The sequence below is a fragment of the Mytilus californianus genome, unplaced genomic scaffold, assembly GCF_021869535.1.
Source record: "Mytilus californianus isolate M0D057914Y unplaced genomic scaffold, xbMytCali1.0.p SCAF_8, whole genome shotgun sequence".
NCBI lineage: Eukaryota > Metazoa > Mollusca > Bivalvia > Mytilida > Mytilidae > Mytilus > Mytilus californianus.
The window spans coordinates 11,238,579-11,257,221 of NW_026262734.1; the positions used below are offsets into that span (position 1 = coordinate 11,238,579).

General features: G+C 32.5%; 2 protein-coding genes across 4 annotated transcripts in view; both read left to right on the forward strand.

The window, feature by feature from the left end:
- Nucleotides 1–185: 185 nt before the first annotated feature.
- LOC127712352 (uncharacterized) overlaps nt 186–18,643 on the forward strand; it is a 143,248-nt gene continuing 124,790 nt past the window's right edge. Inside the window, exons 1-2 of one of the 3 annotated variants that reach the window (XM_052218726.1) lie at nt 186–239; nt 6,468–6,588. In XM_052218726.1, coding sequence (XP_052074686.1) covers nt 6,486–6,588 — 103 coding nt within the window. In that variant the 5' untranslated portion in view covers nt 186–239; nt 6,468–6,485. Of the gene's footprint in view, nt 240–448; nt 662–6,467; nt 6,589–18,643 lie in introns of those variants that run through there. The other 2 variants (XM_052218723.1, XM_052218724.1) reach the window with 2 other exon arrangements.
- Nucleotides 8,720–18,643, forward strand: part of LOC127712355 (uncharacterized) — a 70,770-nt gene continuing 60,846 nt past the window's right edge. The window contains exon 1 of the mRNA XM_052218729.1: nt 8,720–8,950. Coding sequence (XP_052074689.1) covers nt 8,720–8,950 — 231 coding nt within the window. The remainder of the gene's footprint in view (nt 8,951–18,643) is intronic.

Genomic DNA, 18,643 nt, shown 5'->3' on the forward strand with positions numbered 1-18,643 from the left:
TTAACCTTTTTGTAATACTTAGGCACAAATCAGAACAAAAGGCTCGTTGTTGTAGCATTGTCTTGAATATATCTCAGAAAATTTAAGTTTTACCAAAATTGTGACCATACTGGGTTTTTACGACCAAACTTTTCTTATTGTACACATCTTCCCTCTTTTCAATGCTATGCAATATAGGTGTGTGTTCTTCCGGTACATTAAAGTCCGAACAAAAACTCTGGTTGCAGTATTATTATTACGTATGTTATTTCTGATTATTTTTAATTGTCTATCGTAACGCAATTCATTTTACTTAGTAAATACATAATACATAGTGAGACAAAAACATCCTACCCATTCATTTTATTGAAATATTGTTTCCTTTTAAAACGTGAATACCAAAAGGTAGATTTATATAATATAACACACAGTTGTGTGTCTTTATATTTAAAATACTGCATTCCATACCTTAGCTGTGTGATTAATGTTCCCGGTTGACTTTGTTAGATGTTCATCTACATTGATTTTTCTGGGAATGCCAAATTTATATTTTTCTCGTAACAAGTAATTTAATTTTATTTTATTTAATTTAACTTTGAAAAAGCATTGAGAGATTTAAGCTTTCAAGCTTTAGTATTTGTCATTAATAATCGGAGATCTATACCAAGTGAACGTCTTGAACGTAAGTAAGATTAATTTGGAGTTTGAAATGTTGTCAATACATTTGTTTAAAAATTCATATGATTCTAGTATTTTATTGTCAACATTGTCAATTCAATAGAAAGCTTAATATCCTTGAAGCTTTTATGTATCTATATATATATATATATATATATATCACTGATTGAACTAATTCTGGTGCGGCATTATCATTTGGAGAATATGTGTCATATTTATGGGTATCCTTGATTTTATCTAAATTACAGTTCAATAGCAATGTAAGAATAACAATGTTGACATGTTTAAATAATATTAATCAAAATTGACTTTTGGTGCGTTGAATTGCATATCTAATTTTTCACATTTCATTGTACTACGGTAAACCGAATTTATGGAAACTATCACCTTATGGTATTCAACATCTTCACGTGATTGTTTAGTAAGAAATGTTAACTCTTAAACTTTTTGTCTGATTGCACGATATACCATACAAATACAGAGCGGAACGACCTATTAGAAACTTCCTGTATAAAGGCATACCACAAATTCCGTAAACTTCCTGCTAAACAAATCAATTTTTATTTTCTTTCAAGATCTAATTTCTTGCAGCGTTTATGATAACACAGAGGACAATGAAACCCGTTGTTAAACAATTTTAATATGTTCACTGAAAGGATAAGTGTGCACTTTTTGTGTGCATTGAGCATGAACACAGATTTTAATTATCTGGTGCTTTAAATCCGATTTATAAATTATAAAAACCCGAAAAGGCCGTGCAAATTTCCTTTTATATTTATAAGTGCATGAATTAAAGCATATACCAGTTAAAAATGATAATGGCCTTATTCTATTCACATTTAGAAATAGACCAATAGCAAGGTGAAAGTACATCTTCAAGTATTTGAGAGTACTCTCAGTTATTCACTGATAGTTCAAATAGATATAAGAAAATGTGGTATGAGTGCCAATGAGACAACTCTCCATCCAAGTCACAATTTGTAAAAGTAAACCATTATAGGTCAAAGTACGGCCTCACACCGAACAACAAGCTATAAAGGGCCCCAAAATGACTAGTGTAAAACCAGTCAAACAGGAAAACCAACGGTCTAATCTATATAAAAAACGAGAAACGAGAACCACTTATGAACCACATCAACAAACGACAACCACTGAACATCAGGTTCCTGACTTAGGACAGGTGCAAACAAATGCAACCAATGCGCCAACCTTCACCCTACCTGAAATAATAGTGTAACATCACAACATAGAAAGACACACTATAGAATATCAATTGAAGCCAATAACAACTAATAAAACAATCATGCATTGATAAGAGAGCAGCTTGAACCATATTATAAGCATTCTATCATGTTGTTGTATTATAGATATAATCCGTTTCAATTCTATATGTATTCACTTAAAACATTCGAGTGTACAACCCAACAACATCATTTAAATATCACGGGTATTAATTTAGGTCAAATGTCTGTTATTCATATTTCATTGAATCGTGTAGGTAATTGATATACCTTATATCTATATCGTATTATATTTATTCATGAATATAATTCAAATTGCATATTTAGTTAAACATATCCTTGAATGTAGTTGCATAACAAGTGAACATGTAAAATTGACATATAATGAGGGTTCGGTCCCTCCTAAAGATGACTTCTAGACGTCGTTTTTTCTTGTTCTCGATATCATATAAGTTATATTTGGTCTATTCTTATTCTCAATAACCAATAAGTTGCCTTATTATTAGAAACTGTCTCTAGAAATTGAAGACATGTTTGTCGTTTTTATCTGTAGTCATTAAGACATTAGGTACATGTCTTTGATTGTTTTCACTCAAATGTTCGGAAAATTCCTTGACTCTTTAGTTAAGTAGTAAAACATCAATTCTATGAGCTCTTTGTCCATCTATGTGTACCTGTCTTCTTTTTTTTTGGTTCGCTCTGCAACGTTTGTGGAAGGTTTTGGATTTTCAAATATTTTGGCCTGTAGCATGTGTAGCATAACCAAAGAGACATTGATTTCCGATTTTTCAATAAAATTTGTTATTGACAACATATCTATTATGTGAAACCCTGTGATTAAATTAAATTAAATTGTTAACCCTTTATAATGCCAAGGAGATATATACATCTTGATGACATAAAGGGGGAAATAATATATTAAGTATTTTTTAGCATTTATAACATTAACATCCGAAATCGAAGAGTATGCTTGGATGTCGAAGAGAAGAGATTGTTGTATTTCCTAGTACTTTAAAAATTTGACAATAGAATTGACTGTAAATTATTGAAGTATGTGTTTCAATAATTTTAAAAAGAAGTGTCGTGACAATAATCTATTAACCTTGTGAAAAAGTTAAAGAGATCAGTTTACTATTAAGTTATTTAATATTCTTACCTTATATTCGTCATTATACATCACCTACTTTGCATGATGTCTCTATTAATGACTTGCTGCCATTTATACAGAAGCCGTTAGTAGATATAAGAAGATGTGGTATGAGTGCCAATGAGACAACTCTCCATCCAAGTCAAAATTTATAAAAGTAAAGGTATTCATCACATTCGCACGAAACTGTATTCATTACCCCTTTCAAAACTGCATTCTCTGTTCAATTTATGTTTGGAAACCACTGTTACAAACCCTCATTCAAACCAATGCAAACTTACAGCTATAATTTCGGATATTGCAAGTCACAGACTTTTCAAACCAGTTCGCATTAGAAAAGATGAAAAAGAGAAAAGATCTTTTCTTAAACTTTCCTTTGCCAACAAAGGTCTCGATGGCGTCAACTTAGGCAATATCCTTCATCATAAATTAGTTCAGTCAAAAGTACCTCCTTATTTTAAAGATCAGTCTGTACCAATAATTTCTTATACCTATACCAACCAATTGCAACTAAAATTTTCAATTACAAACACGTTTTGCAGGATCTCAACATTGACGACTTCAAGTCTAAACCTCCTGATTGCACCTGTGCTAGTTCCCAATTCACATATAATCCGGCTGGCCACGTTATTACCGGAGACCTCAACATTGTCAATAACACTTCCCTGCGAAATTTGTTATCCAAAGGTCCGAAATATCGTGAGCCTAAATCGATCAATTGAAAATACAACTTCAAAATACTGATGGATTCAGTCGAGGATTATGCCAGGCAATGGGCTAAACGCGAGAAAGAAGACGTAGATACTCTTTCCGAATGGATTAAGGCTGTGAGGTCGTTGATACAAATCCGAATTAAGAAACTAAATGGGCATATCAATACCAACGCTACATCAATTTTTAAAAACCCAAATGTTGCAAAACACTTGTCCTACCTCCATGACAAATATGTTGTTGTCCCCGCAGATAAAGCCCCAAACAACATCGTTTTTGTGTGTAAATATCATTACATAAACTGCTTGATAAATGAATTAGGTATTGACAATTCACTTGGAAACTCAACATATACCCTCACGACACTTACCAAAGAGGAAATCCTGGATAATCATAAGTCTGTTCTATGTTCCTTTGGAATTTCAACCAAAGATGAAGAACTGGATCATCCATCACTGTATTGGATACCTAAACTACATAAGTGTCCTTACAAATAACGGTATATTGCTGGGTCTTCCAAGTGCTCCACGAAACCTCTTTCTAAATTATTAACATCTATTTTATCAGCAATCAAAGCCGGGCTCCAAAGTTATTGTGAAACTGCCTATTCTAGAGGTGGCGTGAATCAGATGTGGATACTAAAAAAATCCAAAGATCTTTTAGAGTACATACAATCTAAGACTCTCTCATCTTGCAATAGTATTAAAACATTTGACTTTTCTACACTTTACACAAGTATTCCCCATTCCAAACTAAAAGACAAATTGAAAGAGTTGGTATTACTTTGTTTCATTAAAAAGAATGGCGAACGTAGATACAAGTATCTTGTCTTGGGGAGGGATAAATCCTACTTTGTAAAGAATCACTCTGATTCAAACAAAAAATTATCTGAAACTGACATTATCAAGATGCTTGATTTCTTGATTGACAACATATTTGTTACGTTTGGAGGACGTCTTTTTCAACAGACTGTCGGAATTCCAATGGGAACCAATTGTGCCCCTCTTCTTGCCGACTTGTTTCTTTATTATTATGAGGCTGACTTCATACAGGAACTTCGTAGGAAGAAAGATAAGAAGTTAGCAATATCTTTTAACTCTACGTTCCGCTATATAGATGATGTTCTCTCACTAAATAATACAAAATTTGGTGACTATGTTGAACGAATCTATCCCATCGAACTAGAGATAAAGGATACTACAGATACAGTTAAGTCTGCCTCATATCTTGACTTACATCTAGAAATTGACAATGAGGGTCGGTTGAAAACAAAACTTTACGACAAAAGAGATGATTTCAGCTTCCCAATTGTGAACTTTCCATTTCTATGTAGCAACATTCCAGCAGCGCCTGCATACGGAGTACATATCTCCCAATTGATACGATATTTCCGGGCTTGTGTTTCCTATCATGATTTCCTTGATAGAGGATTGCTGCTCACAAGGAAGCTATTAAGCCAAGAGTTCCAAATGGTGAAGTTGAAATCATCCCTTCGTAAATTTTACGGACGCCATCACGAGTTGGTTGACCGTTATGGAATAACCGTTTCACAGATGATATCGGATATGTTCCTTATGTCGTAACTACAATACCCTTCCTTTTTAACGAATGTGACTTACCGAATTAGACTATTTACCGGATTTGTAATAACATAAGCAACACGACGGGTGCCACATGTGGAGCAGGATCTGCTTATCCTTCCGGAGCACCTGAGATCACCCCCAGTTTTTGGTGGGGTTCGTGATTCTTAGTCTTTAGTTTTCTATGTTGTGTCATCTGTACTATTATTTATCTGTTTGTCTTTTTATTTTTGGCCATGGCGTTGTCAGTTTGTTTTCGATCTATGAGTTTGACTGTCCCTCTGGTATCTTTCGTCCCTCTTTTATATATCTAAATAATGAATGTCATCTGATTAATTTTACGAATTGATATCAGCTATTGTTTGACTTAATAGTATATCATTACTCGTATTATCAGATTGGTAACTATCTAAGAAACAAAGTTAGTTAAAAAGCTGTTTGATAATTAAGTTTCTTAAAATTGGATAACTATAAACCTAAATAATAATTACCGAAAAACAAATTTTATTTTTTCTTTTGTTAATGTTTTATATTGGTATGTTAATTAAACACTTTTCCCTTATGCACCAAAAAAACGAAATTATGACAACCGAAATAGTCCATGCTACGGTACACGTCATACGATCTTCGATCAATTTAATGATAATAAAAACCTAATTTGCAAGTTCATTTTAGCGATTACAATAGTGTTTTTCATTGTTCTTTGTATGGTTTGAACCATAACAAATTTGTAAATGGTTTGTTTAGTTAATTCCTGCGTTCACCCCCATGTTGGTGGAGTTTGTGTTACTCAATTTCTTGTATTATTTATAGTAATTTTGATACCTTTGTTTGTCTTTTCGTCGTTTTCATTTTAGCTATTGTCTCATGTGTGTTGTCTGGTTTTTTGAACTGAGGGTTTGTGATTGCTGCCTCTGTAGATTTTCCCTCTTTTTCTGTGTTTCGTCTGCTGGAAAAATTACATTTTGTTTAAGTTTAAAAACTGTTTAAATCTCGTCGAGTTTGGTTTGTCCTCGTCCTCCTTATTCAATTGTATCACTTCCTTTTTTGTTGTAATTCTATCATAATAGTATGTCTAATATTACAGGAAATTACAAAAAAATATAACAAAAAGACTATTTTATTTTGAAGAAAAACTGATATATTTCAATGGAATACTCCAAAATGGTTGTCATATGTTTTTGCTTTAACGTTTTGTTGATTGGTATGGCTATCGGCACCACTGAAGTTACATATTCTACACATGAAAATGGTAAGATATATAGAAAAAAAAAATGACACAGTAAGTTATTTAGAATTATAGAATGCATTGGTAAATTATTCTTAACAATAGTATGCTATCTCACATAAACAAACCAAAGACACACAAACCAAATGTGTGTGTTCATATCGAACGCTCTGATTAAACGTTAGAAAGAATATATCAACATAATTTTCCATCTTATATTTAACCCACCATTTCGTGCGTTGAAATGTTGAATTGTGTATAGACTTCACCTTTATTAATTTACCTATAAATCAGTATTTTCGTTATCACATTTTTTGTATGTATACTATATAACAATGAGAAGATGTGGTATGGTTGCCAATGAGAAAACTCTCATCCAGAGACGAAAATGACGTAGAATTTATCAACTATAGGTCACCGTACATCCTTCGGCTATGAGCAAAATCATTACCACATGGTAAGCTGTAAAACGGCCGCAAATAATAAGTGTCAAGCAATTCAAACGAGAAATTGATTTATGTACACCACAATAAATGAAAACAAATATCATAAACAGTAACAAACGACAACCTCTGAACCACAGGCTTCTGACTTGTGACATGCACATACAGAATGTGGCGGGGTTAAACATATTTGATGGCGCAAAACCGTCTCCCTAACATGGGACAGAGTGTTAACAGTACAAAATAAGAACAAAAACTATAAAATATCATAACTGTAGTACATAAACCATTTTTAAGACGTTGAATTACTACAATAATGTAATGTATATTCCCTATTGGAATTTTGAAACAAGAATATGAAAAATCAGCTGAAAAAGGATTATATCATCAGATCAAAACAAAGCAGAAAAATCTGATAAAAACACAAAAGACCCAAAGTACAGGTCTGTGAGTACTCGCAATTGCTGAAAGCTAGTTAATCCAAAAACAACTAATAAAAAACATCATGTATCTAAGACTAAAATAGCAATCAGTACACACCAATCATCAAATTTATTTAGTGTAAAGACGTCATTAATAGTCAGATAAAAACTTGCCGTTGTGCAATTCCAAAATATAGATATCGACAGATTGTAGGACCGTAAATGCAATTATGTGTATAACAATAATATTTAGTTGGGTTTTTATTTATTGATAACAAAATTAATATTTATACCGGTAAAAATAAAATTCGAAGATCTAATTACAGTGTTGAATTAGTAACCTTTTAAAACAAGCTTATTTAAAGGATTGATAGGTTTAACTGAATCGTGTCTAAATTTACGGGCTCATTAAACAACATCATTGTAAAAATTTGCATACGCTATCCCGTTTAAAATACGTTTTCTACAGGTACAGCCAAACTTTCAAACCAAATCTGTGTATCTTTGAAAGAGTTAAGTAAAGGTTTAAAGTAATTTGTTGTGACATAATCCTTGACTTAGAAATTTACCCAGTAATACATATATTACGTTCATTGAAATCCAAAACGTCCCTACATACACTGGTATGTTATGCATTGCACAAAAATCTAAACATTTGATGCTGACTTTGCGGTATGGGTTTTGCTTATTGTTGAAGGCCGTACGGTGGCCTGTAATTGTAAACTTCTCTGGTGGTGAGTTGTATCATAGGCAATAATACCACATCTTCTTATTTGTATGTTAAGTGAGCAATTACTATTGCAACTATATAGTTCTGCTATAATATCTGTAAAAAAAAATCAAGGGGCAATCAAAACCCTAGATCGAAATAACAAATCAAATAACATATTATCAAAAAAGACAGTCAACAGTCCACAAAACGCTTCACAGGAACTAAGTTATAAGCAACACAAAATCAACCGGGAATCGGGTTAAACTCAGATGCTTCTTTTTCTATAAGCATCCGTCATGTTACACATTTTAAGTAAAAGTTCAATGATATGTGGCCTTCTGTGATGTCACAAAAGGATCACGGAATCGGGGCTTTCACAAATGAAGACGGTTAGTTGAAGCAGGTTTTACACCGCGGCAAACCTCGTTTTTTGTTTGACATTGTAATGAGAAAAATAAAATGATATAATGTTATGCAATTTTATAAAACATGTTGTACTATATAAAATTATACTTCCAGTTTCTTGAGGAAGATATAAAAATACCAGCATATGTGGCGTATTTGAATTTACACAAGATATGAAAACATTCCATATCATATCCGATGGGCATCATATTGATCCTTCGTGCTCACTTTATTTCATTGGTGTGAATAATATAAACAGCACGTACAGTTTTTCCGGCATGTGCTTTAAAATGTCTGATATAGCATTACCTTGTAGCAGAAATAATACACTTATTTTTCGAGGATGGGCTTTGGATATTCGTCACCGAAACCAGTCAATATTGCTGTATGCAAATCAAAGTATGGTAAGTCAATGATAATTTAATCTAAAAACAATGTTATCATTACCAATATATTATACCAAAGGGTATATTTTTGAATGTGGAAGAAATTCTGTAGTTATATTGTTTGTGTTTTTTAATTAAATATCAGTTTCAAACTATTTATATTAGATATAACTACATTCAAATCTTTAATTATTGTTTTGGGCTTTATTTTGTTAATTTATTTTGGTTTTACCTATTAGTCTTCAATTTGGTTGTTTTAAAGTGTACGAACAGATAGAAATACCCAGCGAACAGACTATATTTTACACGTGTTTTGTATCCAACTAGCACTTTCCTTTACGTAGCTTTTAAATGCATCTGTTTTTTTGAAAGATGATCAAAGTAAAAGTAACTTAGAAATTATATGGTATTGTCTATAATAGGAATAAAATTTGATATAAATATATTATCTATATTTTATGAAAATACGAAATTTGTTGCAACCGCAGGGCTAAAAAAGTATAACAAAAATAATGAACTCCAAGGCAAATACAAAAAGGGGAAGTCCATTAAACCTGACAAAATCAAACGCTTCAATCAACGGAACAAGTGAAAAACAACTGCTATATTCCTGACTTGGTACAAATTTAATCTAGATTTACCTTCATCAGTAACGCGCGTACCGAAAATAAAAATGAAAGCCAATGATTTATAACTACCTAAACATGCGAAGACCTATATGATCAGAAGGGTCACAAAAGAATAGCCAAATCAATCAAATATCAACTTTGCTTAAACATGTTCTGTGTGTGTTACATTTTCATGTTGTGTTTTTGTTGTGTCGTTGTTCTCCTCTTATATTTGATGCGTTTCCCTCAGTTTTAGTTTGTAACCCGGATTTGTTTTTATCTCTATCGATTTATGAGTTTCGAACAGCGGTATACTACTGTTGCCTTTATTTAAAGGAGTTCGAATAAAAGGTCTTTAACAATTTCTCAATTTATCAAGGGATCATTAAAGAGTATGATATAAATTATTTTAGGGCCAAACAATCGACTATTAAACTGGTGATGTCATTTTGGACTTAAAGTCCACCATCAGATGGTACGACCTATTGCTAGAAAAATGAAAATAATACTTTGTCGCATCCGAACCATATGTATGGATTTACCTTCATCAGGAAAACTCAGTCCACCAAAAAGCCAATAATGTATAACTACCTACACATGCGGAAAGCTATATGATTTAAAACGTCAAACGAAGACCAACTTTGCCTGAGGGAGTTTAAATCTTTCTTTTTTTATTATGATTCAATTAAACATTGGATAATTTCATTGCAAAAGTTTGTTATAAATCCTATGAGTACCGAATCACCGATAAGTGAGCTGATGGGATAATCCCCTCCGGAACAAACAGTTCGCCAGCAGCGGTAACGACTCAGCATTATAAAATAGAAAAATTAAAATTATAACGCTTAAAAAATGTGTTGCGTCCTAAGGCCTTTTCTGTATTACATTCATCTTTAATCAATAAGACAGTAATCTGACGATACAGAAACGTCTTGAATATGGGCTTCAATTTGTACAATGTCAATATTTATAGAAGAAAACACAATGCTGTCAGTGACGATTTTGAGTTACGTACAAGTACGAAAAAAGAAATCGAGTTGTTTATCCGTGTAATGTTATTTATAATATTGAAACAATATTTATAAAACAAATGAGTAGCTGTGCCCTGTACGAACAGAGCTGTTTAGACTTACAAGGTATGAGTTCACGTAAGACCACGGTTTCAGATATAAGAAAAATATTTGAAATAAGTTTTGAGTTTCAAATGAAAACTGTGGGGACCAATGCATGAATTTAAATGCTTAATTTTCACTTTCAGATTCATTTGTGAATTCTTCTCTAAAATATTTATTTTTCTGAAAGCTTAGAACTCATAATCTCCGATTTATTATTTTTCTCTTCTTTTCATATATTGCACTCCTAATTTATGTTCTAAATAAACGTCTTAATAATTTTCTTCTATTTATGTCGAAGCAAAATGAAATCTTGACTTTTGGAAATGCATTTACTGGTTTATTGTTTAGGCGTTTCACAGCTTCGCCTTCATAATAACTTTTTAATATACAATAGTTGTCGGTTATCTTCCTTTGTGTTGTCCTGTATTAAACAGACTGTTTAACATCCGTCTAGATACTAAGTATTGGACATAAGTTTTCTGGTGGACTTGGTTTTACATGACATGCTTACCTTTTTGACGCACTGTTATGAATCTCGTGTTATCATTTCTGTTGTTTGATATTTGTTGATTTTTCAAGTGAGTTTTCTCTAACATTAATAAGCGATGATTAATTTAGTAGTTGTTTTAGACGTTGAACAAGCTTTTTGTAAATAAAGGCAACAGTATTAAACCGCTGTTCAATAGTCATAATTCGATTAGGCAAAAACAAATCCGGGTAAAAAAAAACCCGAAGGAAACATATCAATTATAGGAGTAAAACAACGAAACAAAAGAAACACTGAACTACAACAAAAGCAAACGCCAACACACATAGAAAAGGACTGTAGATAACAACTGCCATATTCCTGACATGGTACAGGACAATTTAAGAAAAAATGGTGGGTTGAACCTGGGGTTATAAAAACAAATACCGCTAAAATATACCCTGATCTTAAACAATCTAGATTAGATTTCGTTTTGATTTCTGAAAGCCTTATAGATGACATTTGTGAAGTAAACATTGGTAATAGCTACAGGTCGGATTATTCACCAGTGATTTTGACTTTAAAAATTAATGAGTTTATAAAAAGCAGAGACCTCTGGAAGTATATCTACTCTCTCCTTCGAGATCCTGAATATGTAAAACTAATAAAACAACAAATTACTAACACAGTTGAGCAATATGCAGGTCCAGTGTATAGAGGGGATGCTTTACAAGGTATCGATAATTTAGATATCCAATTTGCAATTAATGACCAGTTATTTTTGGAGACCCTTCTCATTGAGATTATAGGTAAGACTATTTCAAATTCAACAATTATAAAAAGGGAAAGGATCAAACAGGAAATCCAGCTGACTGATGAGATACAAAAACTAGAGAAAAGGTAAGCACAGAGGATAATCTTCATGAAATAGAAGCCAAAAAATGTCAACTTAGAATTTTGAGACATAAAAAGGTTAAAGGTCAATATGTTAGGTCAAGAACCCATTGGATCGAAGAAGGAGAGAGGTCGACTTGTTTCTTTTGTAATTCAAAAACACAAAAATTTATCAATAAGACTATTAAAAAACTAGTTATCGATGAAAAGACAATAGTAGAAATTCAAAAATAAATCTTAAAACAATCAAAAATATTTTATGAAAAACTTTACAAAAGACAAGAGTGTCTAAAAAAAGTAAATTTATCAAGAGAAATACCATTTTTGACATCTAAATTAAAAGATATCGAAAAAGAATCCATAGAAGGTAACATTTCCTTTACTGAATTAACACAAGCATTGAAAAGAATGAACAATAATAAAAGGGTCAGATGGTTTTACTGCAGAATTTTTCAAAGTATTTTGGATAGACATTGGAAAGTTTGTCTTGAGGTCAATGAATTATGCATGTCAAATAGGGGGAATGTCTGTTACACAGAGGCAAGGAGTTATCACATGTATTCCAAAAGAAGGCAATTAAAAACAGTTCTTAAAAAATTGGCGTCCAATTACTCTTTTGAACTCAACATACAAACTAGCTTCTAGTTGTGTATAGCTGAGAGGATAAAGTCAGTTCTAAACCAAATTATTGACTCTGATCAAACTTGCTTCCTCCCGGGTAGATTTGTTGGGGAGAATTGTAGACTTATTTATGATATTTTACACTTACCAGAAGAAAATGATCTCCCTGGTATATTATTACTTATTGGTTTTGAGAAGGCTTTAAACTCTATATCATGGGCATTTATCTTTGAAACACTTAAGTATTTTAAATTTGGAGATTCAATTATAAATTGGATAAAAACATTTTACAATGATATTTCATTAACTGTCACCAAGAACAGTTGTCTGTCAGACTTTTTTCCGTGTGGGGCGAGGCTGTAGACAAGGGGACTCTGTGTCTCATTACTTTTTTTTGCTATGTGCAGAAATACTAGGCGTTTTAGTAAGAAATAGTGATGAGATGAAGGATATTACTATAGATGATTCAGAGTATATCTTGTCTCAATATGCAGACGACACATCACTTATTTTAGATAGATCGCCTTCCTCACTGGATGCATACCACCGTATTTTACAATTCTATGCTGAGATATCAGGACTGAAAATTAACTTAGACAAAACAAACGTTAAATCGATAAGTAGTAAAAGACATAGTCAGGACAAAATATGTGTAGAGTGGGCTCTGAAGTGGGGTTCCAGTATCTTCAAACTATTGGGTATCACTTTTTGTGTTGATGAAGATAGAATGTTAAACCTTTTGTTCCTTAAATACAAGAAATACAAAATATATTACAAAAATGATCAAAACAGTCACTTACCCCATTTGGTAAAATAACAATTATAAAGTCTCTAATTATATCAAATTTGAATTATCTGTTCCTGTCCATCCCAGGTCTATATGATAATATGATACGCCAACTTATTAGTTAAATTCATTCATTCATTTGGGATGATAAGACTGACAAGATAGAGCGGGATCTTCTATGTCAAGAATACTACAGAGGGGGCATCAATGAATTTATTTGAGAAATTATATACAAGGGTTAAAACTTACTTGGGTTAGAAGATTATTCAAGTAAAAATCTAAATGAATACAATTATTTACCACCACACAAAATATAAATTTCAAACAGTTGGCTTATTTTGGAACCATTAAAATATAAAAAAAACTAATTTTTGGATGAGGTTTGAATGCCTGGAAAAATATATCAAAATTCTGACGTCCTTGTCATTTTGAGGAAGTTATTTCGACATCCATATGGAATAATGAGCATATTAAAATTGATAATATCAGCGTTTACTACAAAAATTGGGCACATCATGGGGTATGATCATCATGACCGTAAATGACCTGTTAGATGAACATGGAAATATATTGACAGAATGTATAATTTCAAATTCACGTTCTTACAGTTCTATGGGCTTATACTGGCACTAAAAAAAGTGGTTTCAAGCCATTGGAATCAACACTGAAAGAGAAAAAAACAACAAGCTATTACGCCTTTAAATATTGATATTTTCTTCAAGTCAGAAAAGGGTTTAAGGACATGTATACTATTTTAAACCAAGTTACTATACCTTTAGAGTTTGCATCAGAACAAAAATGGGGAGGTATTCGAAATAAGATTGTTGAAAATTAGAAAAAACAATACATTTTTGTGTTACCAAGGTTTCAAAAAATACTAAGCTTTGTTGGTTTCAATATAAAATTATTCATTATATTTTGGGTACAAACGCTCTATTCTTTAAAATGTACCTTGTAAGCTGTAATTTATGTACATTTTGCAAGGAAGAGCCAGAATCTATAGAACATTTACTTTGAGGTTATCATATTGTAGCCGACATTTGGCACAATCTGAATTCTTGGATTTTTTATATAATAGAACATATCGAAATTCCACTAAATTTGGATATTGTGATTTTTGGCCTTTATGAAAATTATAAAATGAATTTTCTCAAAAATAAAGTTATTTTACTGACACAGTACTTCATTTAGAGATCTAAGATGCAAGATGTAAAACCACATATCAAAGGACTTCAAAATTACATGAAAGAAAACTTGATTTTAGATAAACATATTTCTTCCAAAAATTTGAGTGTGTAAGAATACAACTTGTACCGGAACCCCTGGGCTAAGGTCACTGATTGAATTTTAACGGTGTAAATCAGAATACATGTGTGTTTATATTTTATGTGTATATGTATATTTGAATGAAATTGAGGTAAATTATATGGCCTTCCAAATACCGTTTCGATTCCTAACATCACTGAAGAGACATTAATTTTCGAAATCCGGATATGGTGTACTAATTTTTACACGTTCTGTTTGCAGTATACCATCTTTTCCGCAAGTTTATTGTTTTATGTTTGGTATTGAATTAATAATTAAGATCCATTTTGTTACATCTGGTGATTCGTTTATTTGGCAATCGCCAATGGCAGTCAGCAGGGTTTAAGAACATCAGTTGTTCGACCTGCTAGTCAAATGCGTTTTGTTAAAATATACTTTTTCACTTTTTTGGTCTTTTGGAAAATGTTGTTTGTGCTGTATTTAGACCCCTCTACCAAGAAATTTGTTTTGCATGCACACGTATAAAAATTGCGGTTTTTATCCAACGCAATCATAGCTTTGAACGTTGTTTTCAATTTAGACTTGTTTATATTTTTGCGTTTGGGCTTGTATCATATTTGCCTTCGGGTTTATAAGATCCGTTCATCCTATTCCGACTCTTCAAAATCGAAGAGTCTATCCTTAATTGAGGTAAATTAGAATGGCCTTCCAAATACCGTTTCGATCCCTACATCACTGAAGAGACATTAATTGTCGAAATCCGGATATGTTGTACACATTTTTGCACCTCATATTTGCGGTATACCATCTTTTCCGCAAGTTTATTGTTTTATGTTTGGTATTGAATAAATAATGAAGATCAATTTTGTTACATCTGGTGATCCGTTTATTTGGCAATCGCCAATGGCAGTCAGCAGGGTTTAAGAACATCAGTTGTTCGACCTGCTAGTCAAATGCGTTTTGTTAAAATATACTTTTTCACTTTTTTTGGTCTTTTGGAAAATGTTGTGTGTGCTGTATTTAGACCCCTCTACCAAGAAATTTGTTTTGCATGCACACGTATAAAAATTGCGGTTTTTATCCAACGCAATCATAGCTTTGAACGTTGTTTTCAATTTAGACTTTTGTATATTTTTTCTTTTGGGCTTGTATTATATTTGCCTTCGGGTTTATAAGATCCGTTCATCCTACTTCGACTCTTAAAAATTCAAGAGTCTATCCTAAATTGAGGTAAATTAGAATGGCCTTCCAAATACCGTTTCGATCCCTTACATCACTGAAGAGACATTAATTGTCGAAATCCGGATATGATGTACACATTTTTGCACCTCATATTTGCGGTATACCATCTTTTCCGCAAGTTTATTGTTTTATGTTTGGTATTGAACTAATAATTAAGATCAATTTTGTTACATCTGGTGATCCGTTTATTTGGCAATCGCCAATGGCAGTCAGCAGGGTTTAAGAACATCAGTTGTTCGACCTGCTAGTCAAATGCGTTTTGTTAAAATATACTTTTTCACTTTTTTGGTCTTTTGGAAAATGTTGTTTGTGCTGTATTTAGACCCCTCTACCAAGAAATTTGTTTTGCATGCACACGTATAAAAATTGCGATTTTTATCCAACGCAATCATAGCTTTGAACGTTGTTTTCAATTTGGACTTTTGTATATTTGAATGTATATGTATACTGTTTTACCAAACGTATGTACATATATGTTCTTGCACTATTATATTACTACTATTATTATATTGATGAAAATGTTATTATCATACTTAATCCATAGATTTCATACTGCTATACCATATTATGCTTATCATGCTTATTTATTTCACTTGCTTGATTATTGTTCCACAAGATAAATATATGTTATTAATTGAGATATGTAAACACCATACGACGGGACAGAGGGTATGTTACTGCTGAGAAATGGGAAATTGATAATTGGGAAGTTGAAGTCTTTGTTTTATAGTTTGTATTAGATTAAGTCAAGGTATGAAGCAGTCCTTCTGGTATCAGTAGTATCCTTAATTTCAAGTTCACTGGGATATATGAGATGCAAGTACTGACTGAAATATGGGTATTCAGTGATAGGACATCATCAATATATCTGAAAGTGAAATTAAAGAACTTCGCAAGGTGCTTTTTCTTTTTTGTCTTTTAGAAGGTTCTGAATGAATTCTGCTTCATACGAGTACAAAACCAAATCGGCCAGGAGGGGTGCACAATTAGTATTCCTTGGAAATATCAATCCTCCAAACTCAACAAATATGTTGTCAAACAAAAAGTCCAGCATTTTGAAACTATCATCTTTAGTGTATTTTTTGATAGAATCAGTGTGGATCTTCACAAAATAGGAATTATTATAACACAAAACAAGAAATGTATATCTACGATGTCCATTTTTATAGAAAAAGCTCTGTTTAATGAGATGGTGAAGTCGATTTTTCAATTGAGCATGGGGAATAGTAGTGTAAAGCGTAGAAAAATCAAAGGTCTTAATGTTGCTGGAAAATTGCAGAGATTGTGATCTCAAATTTAGCAGTAGATCTTTAGAATTTTTAAGAATCCACATCTGATGACACCACTGGTTAAATATATCTCATCGTAATATTTCTGAAGGCCATCTTTTACTGTAGAAAGGATTGTAGTCAGCACTTTAGAAAGATGTTTAGTCGAACATCTTGATGATCAAGCTTCGTCTTCTTTGATGTTAATACCAAAAGATTTGCGATTTTCTAAAATGTTATTCTTTGTAAATGATGTTAAAGAATATGTAGGATTACTAGTTTAGCTGTTTATTCCAAGCTCTTTTGTGAGACATTCCAAATAATGGTTTTTACATATGAAGACAATATTATTTGAGACTTTATCTGCTGGAACAACGACATATTTGTCAGGAAAAGATGATAAAGCATCCACAACCTCCGGGTTCTTGAACAGGTTAGAAACCCGTGTGTTCATAGTAAATCTCAGATTCTGAATGCGCTGCTGAATTCATGATCGAAAAGCTTTGATCCATTCAGACGCAGTGTCCAGTTCTGGTTCATCTGGTACTTGCTTTACCCATTTTCTGGCATAGTCCTCAACTGCATCCATCATTAACCTGAAGTTCTTTTTCCAGATGATGGGCTGGGGATTCTATATTTTGATCCCTTGGCTCCCTATACTCCGTAACTGCGAATATTCAACAATTGGTACTTTGTGTCTTTTGTCGATATGTAAACTGTTTTATTTGTTCGTACCGATCGAATGAGTCGATCCGTTTTCAATTGAATTTTTCAGTTTGTCATAATGTTGTGCTATTTCACTGTTGTCCCAGGTCAAGAGGAGTATTTTGCGCTTGCAAACATGTTTTACCGCGCCACATTCCTATGTTCATGTTTTAAGTCAAAAGCAATTAGTGAATTTAGTTGGTTGCTGTCTGTCATTTATGTTTTTCGAATTCTGTCTTGTAATGCCGTTGGATTTTTAGTTGAATTGCATAACATTTTGTCATTTCGGAGTCTTTTATAGCTGACTATGTGGTACGGGTTTTTGTTCATTGTTGAAGATCATAATTACTAAAATCTGCTTCATATGGACTTTGTTGAATAGTTGTCCCATAGGCAATCATACCACGTTTCCTTGTTTGTTTATTGATATGAATAACAGAGCGCAAGATAAAAGAACTTATTCAAGCCTCGTTAGATTCGAAGGGATAACTTCAACTTTACCACTTGGAGCCCTTAGTTCAAATGCTTCCTTGTAAACAGCAACACTCTTTCAAATAAACGATGGTACTTGTAGAAAACGCAAACTGCGGAATATTGTTTCATTCGGAAATATATACTCCGTATGCCATCGCTGCTTGGAGGTTTCTTCAAAAGAATGGAACGTTCACACAATTTGGAAGCTAAAGTCAAACCTTTTTCGAAAAGTTTTGTTTTCAATCGACCTTCTTTTCAATTTTTA